Below are 13,699 nucleotides of genomic sequence, written 5' to 3' on the forward strand. Positions count from 1 at the left end.
AAATAAAGATTAAACAACAACCATAAGACGGATTTCACCAACCAAGGTATCATTTTAATCCGTATAATGGCGCCAACCTAACACTGTCAGTAGTTTACTGAGCAGAATCCTTATGACAGGTTCCCTTTTATGATTGCTTATAGATATGGGCATGTTTTACCTTTTACAATAATTTCAAAGAAACTGACCAATAGGAACAATGTATCCCATTATCAAAAATAAAAATATCAAGTACAAAAGTCACTTTGTATCGAATTTGCACATGGACAGGATCTTATTCATGTTTTTGCTCTTTTTATTTGTATACATGTTGTATACATTGCATCTGTTTGTCTACTTCTTTTAAACTATTGAACTTTCACTAGCCTATCTAAATATGTGGATATTTAACACATTTCTGATTAAAATACTGTATATCTTTTATTTTACTTATAAAATGTTAATAATTGATAACATATAGTTTAATATGTCATCTAGAAAAACAATCTACCAAAGAAAATGCTCCGTAGAAAAGACCTAGAGAAATATCGAGATGTGGATGAGGAAGAGATCTTAAACAAGCTAACAGTGGAGGAAATAAGTGCTCTGGAAGGAGAACTAGAAGAGTTAGATCCAGATGTAAGTATCACTATACAGTATATATTGAATTATTGAATGGTCTCTTTGCTAAAGGTACCGTCACACTAAGCGACGCTGCAGCGATACTGACAACGATGTCGATCGCTGCAGCGTCGCTGTTTGGTCGCTGGAGAGCTGTCACACAGACAGCTCTCCAGCGACCAACGATCCCGAAGTCCCCGGGTAACCAGGGTAAACATCGGGTTCCTAAGCGCAGGGCCGCGCTTAGTAACCCGATGTTTACCCTTGTTACCGTTGTAAATGTAAAAAAACAAACACTACATACTTACATTCCCGGTGTCTGGTCATGTCCCTCGCCTTCAGCTTCCAGCACTGACTGAGCGCCGGCCGTAAAGTACAGCGGTGACGTCACCGCTGTGCTGTGCTTTACGGCTGGCCGGCGCTCACCAGTCAGTGCGGGAAGCTGACGGCGAGGGACATGACCAGACACCAGGAATGTAAGTATGTAGTGTTTGTTTTTTTACGTTTACAACGGTAACCAGGGTAAACATCGGGTTACTAAGCGCGGCCCTGCGCTTAGTAACCCGATATTTACCCTGGTTACCAGTGAAGACATCACTGAATCGGCGTCACACACGCCAATTCAGCGATGTCAGCGGGAGATCCAGCGACAAAATAAAGTGCTGGACTTTCCCCAGCGACCAACGATCTCCCAGCAGGGACCTGATCGTTGGTCGCTGTCACACATAACGATTTCGTTAACGATATCGTTGCTACGTCACAAAAAGCAATGATATCGTTAACGATATCGCTATGTGTGACGGTACCTTTAAACTCGTATAAAAACTGTTCATTTCAGAATATAAACTCTCACATATATAATATATAACAATTGTACTAGTAGGCATGACAAAAATCTGACAAGATATGATTACATCAGCAAGTCATTTGCTTATGTCCCTGTACTCCTTCCCATTTTAAAGAAGCACTTGCCATCATCATATTATACAGCACTGTGTGTTTAGGATTGCTCATTTAGCCTTTCTACACAGCTAATTCTTCTCTTTTCCATTAGGTCTCTAATATCACATGATTAACACCTGTACGACCTTTAACGTGTAGGTACATCCAAGGGTGCCTCCCCCTGTTTTATGCAGGTTCCGCAACTTTTCTGGCACATCACAGCTGATTTCATCAGCTGACATGTGCACCTAACAGCCGCGGGTGGAATCGCCATCCACATATGGCTGTTAACATGTTAAATCCGCTGTTAATTTCTGACAGCGGCATTTATCATGAATGCGCTCGAAGCGCGTCACAATCACCGCCCATTGATGCCTTTGTCACATGGAATTTTGCAGTGACTCATACAGGGAAAACTTACCTCCTGTTTCTACATAAAGCTTAGAAGGATTCAGCTATTTAGTTTTTAATCAAGTGATGTCATTGATAGAGATGGGCGGACACCTGGATGTTTGTGTCTGGAGGATTCGGCCGAACAGTTACAAAAAGTTCGGGTTCGGGTACCAGAACAGTTCCCGAACCCAGACCCCATTCAATTGAATGGGGGGCATGAACATCCAGTGTTTGCTGAGCTGTAAGGTGCAAGACAGCACAGCAAACACCTTTCTGTTTGGCGGTGAAATCATCACTGCTGGTCATAGAGCCTCGGGTCCCACGCTGTCAAAAGACAGCGTGAGCGCTCAGCTGTGATCGGCGGTATAAAGTTTACCTCCGGTCACTGGTGTCAGCTCCCATCATCCGATTTCTGCTTACACTAATAACAGCGAGAGCAGGAGCGGCGGATGATTTCACCGCCTATCAGAAGCAGTGTTTATCGCACTGCCATGCACATGACAGCATGACAATCACCCGGTGTTCGGGCAGCCGATCCCGAACAGTAACATGGAGTTCCTGGTGAAGTCTGTGTTTGGTGTCCGTTCCCAAACAGTAGGTGTTCAGTATGGACGCCGAACTTTACTGTTCGGGTTCGCCCATCTCTAGTCATAGACCCAATGGAAAAGAAAAGAATTAGCTGGGTAGCAGGACAAAATGAGTACCATAATTTCAAGTACACAGTGCTATACAGGTCCTTCTCAAAAAATTAGCATATAGTGTTAAATTTCATTATTTACCATAATGTAATGATTACAATTAAACTTTCATATATTATAGATTCATTATCCACCAACTGAAATTTGTCAGGTCTTTTATTGTTTTAATACTGATGATTTTGGCATACAACTCCTGATAACCCAAAAAACCTGTCTCAATAAATTAGCATATTAAGAAAAGGTTCTCTAAACGACCTATTACCCTAATCTTCTGAATCAACTAATTAACTCTAAACACATGCAAAAGATACCTGAGGCTTTTATAAACTCCCTGCCTGGTTCATTACTCAAAACCCCCATCATAGGTAAGACTAGCGACCTGACAGATGTCAAGAAGGCCATCATTGACACCCTCAAGCAAGAGGGTAAGACCCAGAAAGAAATTTCTCAACAAATAGGCTGTTCCCAGAGTGCTGTATCAAGGCACCTCAATGGTAAGTCTGTTGGAAGGAAACAATGTGGCAGAAAACGCTGTACAACGAGAAGAGGAGACCGGACCCTGAGGAAGATTGTGGAGAAGGACCGATTCCAGACCTTGGGGAACCTGAGGAAGCAGTGGACTGAGTCTGGTGTGGAAACATCCAGAGTCACCGTGCACAGGCGTGTGCAGGAAATGGGCTACAGGTGCCGCATTCCCCAGGTAAAGCCACTTTTGAACCATAAACAGCGGCAGAGGCGCCTGACCTGGGCTACAGAGAAGCAGCACTGGACTGTTGCTAAGTGGTCCCAAGTACTTTTTTCTGATGAAAGCAAATTTTGCATGTCATTCGGAAATCAAGGTGCCAGAGTCTGGAGGAAGACTGGGGAGAAGGAAATGCCAAAATGCCTGAAGTCCAGTGTCAAGTACCCACAGTCAGTGATGGTGTGGGGTGCCATGTCAGCTGCTGGTGTTGGTCCACTGTGTTTCATCAAGGGCAGGGTCAATGCAGCTAGCTATCAGGAGATTTTGGAGCACTTCATGCTTCCATCGGCTGAAATGCTTTATGGAGATGAAGATTTCATTTTTCAGCACGACCTGGCACCTGCTCACAGTGCCAAAACCACTGGTAAATGGTTTACTGACCATGGTATTACTGTGCTCAATTGGCCTGCCAACTCTCCTGACCTGAACCCCATAGAGAATCTGTGGGATATTGTGAAGAGAAAGTTGAGAGACGCAAGACCCAACACTCTGGATGAGCTTAAGGCCGCTATTGAAGCATCCTGGGCCTCCATAACATCTCAGCAGTGTCACAGGCTGATTGCCTCCATGCCACGCCGCATTGAAGCAGTCATTTCTGCCAAAGGATTCCCGACCAAGTATTGAGTGCATAACTGAACATTATTATTTGTTGGTTTTTTTGTTTGTTATTAAAAAACACTTTTATTTGATTGGATGGGTGAAATATGCTAATTTATTGAGACAGGTTTTTTGGGTTATCAGGAGTTGTATGCCAAAATCATCAGTATTAAAACAATAAAAGACCTGACAAATTTCAGTTGGTGGATAATGAATCTATAATATATGAAAGTTTAATTGTAATCATTACATTATGGTAAATAATGAAATTTAACACTATATGCTAATTTTTTGAGAAGGACCTGTATAATATGATGATTGCAATATAGTAAGAGGACAAAAATGTTGATGTGATTGCTTCTAAAAAAAAAGTCTAAAATCAAGAAATTTGTTCAAATGATATAATAACCATTGCTTACCTATTCAATCACCTGCCGCTCCAGTGCTGCTGCTCTATTGGCCCCTGCTGGCCTTGCAGCAATGACGTCATGTACATAATTCACATGAATACTGCAGTCAATCACTGGCCTCAGCGGTTACATGCCATACATGGAAGCTTTGCCACTGAGGCCAGTGACTGGAATGGTTGGTCATATACCTGATAAACCTGACATCATTGCTGAAGAAATGACAAAGACCAGAGCTGCGATGCTGAAGCAATGTGGGATTGAATTGGTAATGATTTTTTTCCACATTTTCTACTCTTGGTCTGCTTTTTTTTTTCTTAAAATCACTGTTAAACCCTGTATGCTGCCCATATACAAGTGCTTCTCACTAAATTAGAATATCATCAAAAAGTTAATTTATTTCAGTTGTTCAATACAAAAAGCGAAACTCATATATTATATGGAGTCACTACAAACAGAGTGATCTATTTCAAGTGTTTATTTCTGCTAATGTTGATGATTATAGCTTACAGCCAATGAAAACCCAAAAGTCATTATCTCAATAAATTAGAATAATTAACAAAAAACATCTGCAAAGGCTTCCTAAGTGTTTATAAAGGTCCTTTAGTCTGTTTTAGTAGGCTTCACAATCATGGGGAAGACTGCTGACTTGACAAATGTCCAGAATGCAGTCATTGACACACTCCACAAGGAGAGTAAGCCACAAAAGGTCATTGCTAAAGAACCTGGCTGTTCACAGAGTGCTGTATCCAAGCATATTGATGGAAAGCTGAGTGGAAGGATAAAGTGTGTTAGAAACAGGTGCACAAGCAACCAGAATATTTGCAGCCTTGAAAGGATTGTTAGGAAAAAGCCAATCAAAAATTTGTGGAAGATTCACAAGGAGTGGACTGCTGCTGGAGTCATTGCTTCGAGAGCCACAACACACAGACATATCTAGGACATAAGCTACAAGTGTCGCGTTTCTTGTGTCAAGCCACTCATGACCAATAGACAATGCCAGAAGCGTCTTACCTGGGCCAAGGAGAAAAAGAACTGGACTGTTGCTCAGTGGTCCAAGGTGTTGTTTTCCGATGACAGTGAATTTTGCGTTTCATTTTGAAATCATTTTGAAATCAAGGTCCCAGAGTCTGTAGGAAGAGTGGAGAGGCACACAATCCAAGCTGCCTGAGGTCTAGTGTGAAGTTTCCACAATCAGTGATGGTTTGGTTGGAAGCCATGTCATCTGCTGGTGTAGGTCCTCTGTGATTTATCAAGACCAAAGTCAACGCAACCATCTACCAGGAAATTTTAGAGCACTTCATGCTTCCCTCTGTCCACAAGCTTTTTGGAGATGGAAATTTCATTCTTCAGCAGGACTTGGCACCTGTCCACACTGCCAAAAGTACCAATATCTGGTTTAAAAACAACAGTATCACTGTGCTTGATTGACCAGCAAACTCGCCTGACCTTAACCCCCAAAGAATCTATGGGGCATTGTCACGGGGCTACCGCGACAGAGAGGTTCCAGAGAACCGCAGCGCTTTGGGCCTCGTTCACACACAGTGAACAGAAGCTCTTAACCTATATTCTGACCTGGCTGCTTTGTGCCAGCAGTGCAGGAGTTAACCTTATTGCTGAGTTGCTGAGAGCTGGGTCTCTCTCAGCTGAAGTGGATTTTGTAATCTGATCCTCTATATAGACTCAGTCCTGACTTCAGCTATTGTCAGTGATCAGTTCTACTGCCTGGCTTGGAGGTTGAAGGAGCGTAGTGTTGGTGTTGGAGGTTTATTTATAGAGATTGGTGTCTGCGGTTTTGGTTGCATGTTTAACCTGTTTTCCTTCCTAGTTTATTCCTTCTCTTCCCTTCTCTGTGTTTCCTCTGTGGTTGTGTGAGAATTTGGTGAGTTTGAGACTTTTAGTTACCTTGTCTGTATACCCTGTTATTTGTTGTGTTATTATACTGGTGCAGTCCACCTCCTTTGGGGGGAGAGGGGGCCACTGATAGGGCCTGCACAGGAGACAGGGATACGCTGGCAGCTCGGGCCTCCTACCATCATAGGTACCCCCAAGATGAGGGAAAGCCAGGGCCCCATTAAAGTGGTAGGGACAGGTGCGGGTCCCAGTACGCCATCCTGCCCCTTTAACGCCGCTTACGGCGTGACAGTATCACTGACCTTAAAAATTTTTCTTGGTCCAATATGGACCCCATTAGCTGGACAAATGCAGCAACTCAGTCTAGAGGTGGCTGACCTCCGCTCGGCGGTTGTGCAGCGCACTCCAGTGGCCACTGCAGGGGTTGCTACACCTCCACAAGCTTCGCTGGAGCCAAAGATTGCATTACCTGACAGGTTCTCAGGGGGCGTGACAAATTTGTTACATTCAGGGAGGCCTGTAAATTGTATTTTAGGTTGCGTCCTCACACTTCAGGTTCAGAGGAGCAGAGGGTTGGAATTATAGTATCGCTCCTACAAGGTGACCCTCAGGCCTGGACATTTTCACTTCCCGCTGACACTTTGCCGTTACGGACTGTGGAGGAGTTTTTTCGAGCCTTAGGTCAGGTGTATGATGATCCTGACTGCGTCTCCCTCGCTGAGTCCACAATGCGCCATCTTACACAGGGAGACCGTCCAGTAGAGGAGTACTGCTCTGAGTTTCAGAGATGGGCTACTGACACATTGTGGAATGACCCTGCACTCCGTAGTCAATTTTATCAGGGCCTATCTGATAAAATAAAAGATGCCTTCGCCCTACAGGAGACACCAATCACACTGGAGGCAGCTATGTCTCTTGCGATCTGTGTGGACCGCCGCCTGCACCAGAGACTTACTGAATCACCGCTATTCAAGGGTAATTCAGATTTGGACTCACCAGAATCTGAGTCTCTAGGAGAACCTATGCAGTTGGGTGGCGCTTCTCGTTCTAAGGGGGCTGCAGTAGTACGGCGTAAGGAAGGTGCATGTTTTTTTGTGTGGCAGAAGGGGTCATTATGTGAATGTGTGTCCTTCTAGAAGACAACCGCCGGAAAACTATTGAGCCTGGGTTGCGGGAGGTTGGCAACTCGGGTGTACTAATTTCCTCCTTAGGTAAACCTCAATTTTTCCTACCAGCTGAGATTCGTCTTGGTGAAAATAGGTTCAATATCTCTGCCTTTCTGGACTCTGGGGCAGGGTTTAATTTAATTGATGCTGGGTTTGTTCAGGCACATGAGCTTAAGACTCAAGAGTTGTCTAGACCCATACCTATAATTGCCATTGATTCTGCACATTTGAGCCAGGGGACTTTCACTCAGATCGTCCGTGGGGTGAGCCTACAAATAGGGGCGTTACACTCTGAGTCATTAGATTGTTATGTGTTGGGGGGGTTTGCCGTTGCCTGTAGTTCTCGGTTTGCCATGGCTCACGTTACACAACCTGGTGTTAGACTGGCAGACTCGGGAGATTACTAAATGGAGTGAGTTTTGTCAGGAACATTGCCTGGGTACTCGGCTGGCCGGATTGAGTTCTCAGGCTTTGCCAGAGTTCATCTCAGATTTTGAGGATGTATTCTCTGAGGAGGGGAGTCGAGAGCTACCACCACACCGTCCTTATGATTGCGCCATACGTCTCATTCCTGGTGCTAAACTGCCTAAGAGTAGGCTATACAACATCTCAGCCCCAGAGAGACAGGCCATGAAGGACTATATCACGGAGAGTCTGGCCAAGGGTCATATATGAGACCCTCGTCGTCATCCATTGCTGCCGGGTTCTTTTTTGTTAAGAAGAAGGACGGGGGTTTACGCCCATGCTTAGACTTCCGTGAATTAAATCAGATTACGGTCCGGGATTCTTTTCCGCTCCCTCTTATTCCGGACCTCTTTAACCAAATTGTGGGGGCTAAATGGTTCTCCAAATTAGACCTCAGGGGGCATATAATCTCATTCGGATGAAGGAGGAGGATGAATGGAAGACGGCGTTTAATACTCCAGAGGGACATTACAAGAACTTGGTTATGCCTTTTGGGTTAAGTAATGCTCCTGCTGTGTTTCAACACTTTGTCAATGATTTACTTAGTCACTTAATAGGTAGGCTTGTGGTGGTATATCTCGATGACATCTTAATTTATTCCCCTGACCTCGAGTCTCATCAGGATCATGTACGGCAGATCCTTCAGGTACTCAGGGACAATAAACTGTTTACCAAACTTGAGAAATGCATGTTCGCGGTCAAAGAGATTCCGTTTCTGGGTTATTTCTTATCCTCCACAAGTTTTCGTATGGATCCAGCTAAGGTCAGGGCGGTCTTGGAGTGGGATTGCCCTGAGGACCTTAAGGCTTTACAGAGGTTTTTAGGTTTTGCAAATTTCTATCGCAAATTTATTAAAGACTTTTCAGTGGTAGCCAAACCATTGACAGACATGACCAAGAGAGGCACGGATTTCTCCTTATGGTCCAGTGCAGCCAGTAAAGCTTTTGAAACTTTGAAAAAGTGTTTTTCCACTGCACCCATATTAATACAGTCTGACATCACTCAGCCATTTGTGGTAGAGGTGGATGCCTCTGAGGTAGGGGTGGGAGCTGTATTGTCTCAGGGGATTTCTCTGAGTAAGTGACGTCCGTGTGCATTTTTCTCGAGAAAATTATCTCCTACGGAGAAGAATTATGACATTGGTAACAGGGAGCTGTTGGCAATTAAATGGGCATTTGAAGAATGGCGTCATTTTTTGGAGGGAGCACTTCACCCTGTCATGGTGATCATAAATCACAAAAATCTGTTATATTTAGAATCTGAAAAGCGTCTTACACCTAGGCAGGCAAAGTGGTCTCTGTTCTTCGCCAGGTTCAATTTCTGCATTACGTACCGGCCAGGAAATAAGAATGTCAAGGCTGATGCATTATCCCGTTGTTTCCCGGTGGGTGGGGATAATTGTGAACCAGGTCCTATACTGCAGAAGGGTGTAGTAGTCGCCGCAATTAGTTCTGATCTTGAGAAAGAGGTGGTAGAGCCACAGGGGGACGCCCCAGCAGCCTGTCCGTTAGGTAAACTTTTTGTTCCAGCTAATCTCCGTCTCAGGGTCATAAATGAGCATCATGACTCGGTTTTGGCCGTACACCCTGGAAGTAAGGTTACCGCGGACCTACTCACTCGGCGTTTTTGGTGGTCTGGGGTAAGACATGATGTACAGGAATATGTCGCTGCCTGCAGTGTGTGTGCACGTTCCAAGTCCTCTCGTTCTCGCCCGTCTGGGTCTCTCCAACCTTTGGAGATTCCCAATAGACCTTGGACTCATTTGTCAATAGACTTCATCACTGACTTACCGGTTTCGGAGGGTAATACAGTTATTTTAGTCGTAGTTGATAGATTTAGCAAGATGTCTCATTTCATTGCGCTCCCCGCATTACCAAATGCTAAGACTCTGGCACAGGACTTTATTAAGGAGGTTGTGAGACTGCATGGTATTCCTTCAGATATTGTCTCAGACCGGGGGGGTGCAGAGTTTATTTCTAAGTTTTGGAGGGCTTTCTGCAGCCGGCTGGGGACTCATTTGTCGTTTTCTTCTGCTTTTCATCCTCAATCCAATGGTCAGACTGAATGCGTAAATCAAAATCTTGAGACTTATCTCAGGTGTTTCATCTCAGAGAATCAGGAGGATTGGGTTAAATACTTACCGCTAGCAGAATTTGCTATAAACAATCGTACTCATCATCATAGGTACCCCCGAGATAAGGGAAAGCCAGGGCCCCATTAAAGTGGTAGGGACAGGTGCGGGTCCCAGTACGCCGTCCTGCCCCTTTAACGCCACTTACGGAGTGACAGGTATTGTCAAGAGGAAGATGAGAGGCACCAGACCCAAGAATGCAGACAAGCTGAAGGCTGTTATCAAAGCAACCTGGGCTTCCATAACACCTCAGCAGTGCCACAGGCTGATCGCCTCATTGCCACGCCCCATTCATGCAGTAATTGATGCAAAAGGAGCCCGACCAAGTATTGAGTGCATTTACTGAACATACATTTCAGTAGGCCAACATTTTGGATTTTAAAATCATTTATCAAGCTTGAGTTATTAAGTATTCTAACTTACTGAGATAATGACTTGGGTTTGCATTCGCTGCAGGGGTGGATTAAGGGTAGCCAGGGCCCCGGGCTGTTCAGACACTGTGGGCCCCCCCGGTCATGTGACGAGGGTCATGTGACGGGGGTCATGTGACGGGGTCATGATATACCCGAACCAGATTATTCCAGAAAAATGGCCGGGCCCTACTCTACTGTAACCTATTAAATATTTGTTAAAATCTGCAATACAACTTAGGTATATTTTGACCAATAATATCACATACAAGGAACAAATACCACCGCACCATGACCAGACCACAAATTACAACCACAGTGATCGAATAATATCACATACAAGGAACAAATACCACCGCACCATGTCAAGACCACATATTACCACCACTTGGTGACCAAATAGCACATACAAGGGACAAATACCACAACACCATTTCCAGACCACATATTACCACCACATAGTGACTGAATACTACAATACTGATCAGTAATAAAAAAAACAAAAAACACAATACTATCACCATAAGTGCCAGTATTCACAGGAGATCTGTACTTAGTATGCAGTGTCTGTGTATAGGTAATACAGTGATCACTGGTGACATTGTACACAGGACCTCTGAATATAGTATACAGTGTATAGTGTCAGTGTATAGGTAACACTGACTCACCAGTGACGTCTCTAGGTGAAGTCCTTCATCTTTCATCCAGCACAGACCGCCATCATTTCTTCCAGCCAGGAATCGTTTCTGCAGGAAATAACACAGTTATCTCGAGCTCCGCTTGCAGAACATATTACTTAATTTTTCACAACTTCTACATTACACCACATGAAGAAAAAAAGGCGATATAGTGTCACTCTGCACAGTAACAGGACCGCCCCCCCATTTAAAACAGTATACTCAAAAAACAAAATAAATACATCACTGCAGTAATAATATCCCTTAATTAGCCCCTATGGTAATAATATTCGCCATCCTGGCCCCGTGTGTCTCATTCCTGGCTCCAGCCATATGTTCTCCCATCCTGCACTCATGAGTATCCATTCTACACCATATGATCTCCCCATCCTGCCCCATCTTTCTCCATCGTATCCATCCTGCCCCATGATCCAATCCTGCCCCATGTCTTTCATTCTACCCCGTGTCTCCAATCATGCCCCGTGTCTACATTCTGCCCATTCCTCCAGTCCTGCCCCCAGTGTGTCCAGCAATCTGCCCCAGTGTGTCCAGCATATTACCCCTAGTGTGTCCAGCAATCTGCCCCAGTATGTCCAGCATATTGCCCCAGTGTCCAGCAATCTGCCCCAGTGTGTCCAGCATGTTACCCCCAGTGTGTCCAGCAATCTGCCCCAGTATGTCTAGCATATTGCCCCAGTCTCCAGCAATCTGCCCCCAGACAGTGTCTCCAGCAATCTGCCCCAGTGTCTGACTCCAGCATATTGCCCCCAGTGTGTCCAGCAATCTGCCCCAGTGTGTCCAGCATTGCCCCTAGACAGTGTGTCCAGCAATCTGCCCCAGTGTGTCCAGCATATTGCCCCAGTGTCTCCAGCATTGCCCCAGTGTGTCCTCCAGCATTGCCCCAGTGTGTCCAGCAATCTACCCCAGTGTCTCCAGCAATCATCTGCCCCAGTGTGTCCTCCAGCATTGCCCCCAGTGTCTCCAGCATTGCCCCAGTGTCTCCAGCAATCTGCCCCAGTGTCTCCAGCAATCTGCCCCAGTGTGTCCAGCAATCTGCCCCAGTGTGTCCTCCAGCATTGCCCCAGTGTGTCCAGCAATCTGCCCCAGTGTCTCCAGCATTGCCCCAGTGTCTCCAGCAATCATCTGCCCCAGTGTGTCCTCCAGCAATCTGCCCCAGTGTGTCCTCCAGCGAGACAGAGAGCGACTGACAGAGAGCGACTGACAGAGAGCGACTGACAGAGAGCGACTGACAGAGAGCGACTGACAGAGAGCGACTGACAGAGAGCGACTGACAGAGAGCGACTGACAGAGAGGGACTGACAGACTGACAGAGAGGGACTGACAGACTGACAGAGAGCGACTGACAGAGAGAGACTGACAGAGAGGGACTGACAGAGAGGGACTGACAGAGAGGGACTGACAGAGAGGGACTGACAGAGAGGGACTGACAGAGAGGGACTGACAGAGAGCGACTGACAGAGAGGGAGGGGGACTGAAAGAGACCTCAGGGACATGTCAGGAGGGGGGAACAGTGCCCTGCCTCCTCCTCACTGCACAGTGCAGTCACCTCCAGCCCCCGCAGCCTGAGCTTCTATGTCGTCCTATCTCCTGTCCTGCTCCTGTATGCAGGGCTCAGGGAGGGAAGAAGCAGCGTCCTGACTTTCTCCTGCTCCTCTCAGCAGGATGAAGCCGGTGCCCTGCGCTGTGAGGTCTCCCCTGCAGACACAGCGTGCAATGTGGGCGTGTCTGCAGTTTGACCCCTGCAGCAGAGGTACAGTTCCGGCATTCAGCGTCCCGGTCTATAGAACAGACAGCTGTAGTGTAGGGAGATCATGTCTCTCTGCACTACAGTGGAGCTTACATATATTGGCAGTAGCTCCAGGTGGGCACCTCTGAGCTCCGGGGCGACAGCACCCTCTGCCCCCCTGGTAGCTATGCTACTGGCCGGCGGGCATTCACAGACAATTATCAGAGGGTCAATCTGTGCGGTAGCCCAGGGCCCCCCCACACCACTGGGCCCTGGGCTACCGCCCAAATTGACCCTCTGATAATCCGCCCCTGATTCGCTGTAAGCCATAATCATCAACATTAACAGAAATAAACACTTGAAATAGATCATTCTGTTTGTGATGACTCTATATAATATACAGTATGAGTTTCACTCTTTGTATTGAAGAACTGAAATAAATTAACTTTTTGATGATATTATTATACATTTTACTAGCACCATTTATTCCATGGCGCTTTACATATGAAAAAGGGGCAAATATAGACAAATACATTAAACATGAGCCAAAACAAGGCACACTGGTACATAAGGAGGGAGGACAGATATTCTAATTTTGTGAGAAGCACTTGTATTAGAGATTTTAGATGTCAGTTTTTTTTCAGACAAGTTTGCTGTCCATGGATGTTTTGTGAAGGTTTCAATGTTATATGTAAAAAAAGCAAATCCCCATTCAATCTCTGCCGTAATCTGTGGTCTCTCCTCGGCTGCCATTTATAGATCTGATATTCATCATGAACCTCTTTTTCAATTAAAGCACCCAAAAATGTGCAAACAATCTATCACATCAGGTTAGCTGTTCAACAGATCTATGCCATTGATTGGCATCTA

General features: G+C 45.5%; 1 protein-coding gene across 4 annotated transcripts in view; it reads left to right on the top strand.

Moving 5' to 3' along the window:
• TMOD1 (tropomodulin 1) overlaps positions 1–13,699 on the top strand; it is a 147,972-nt gene that overhangs the window by 29,523 nt on the left and 104,750 nt on the right. For all 4 annotated transcript variants that reach the window (XR_011320853.1, XM_069766764.1, XM_069766747.1 and 1 more), the window contains exon 2: positions 478–618. Coding sequence is in view for 3 of the 4 variants with exons in the window: in XM_069766764.1 (XP_069622865.1) it covers positions 499–618 (120 nt within the window). In the remaining variant the exon portion in view is untranslated. The remainder of the gene's footprint in view (positions 1–477; positions 619–13,699) is intronic.

Source organism: Ranitomeya imitator, chromosome 1 (assembly GCF_032444005.1).
Source record: "Ranitomeya imitator isolate aRanImi1 chromosome 1, aRanImi1.pri, whole genome shotgun sequence".
NCBI lineage: Eukaryota > Metazoa > Chordata > Amphibia > Anura > Dendrobatidae > Ranitomeya > Ranitomeya imitator.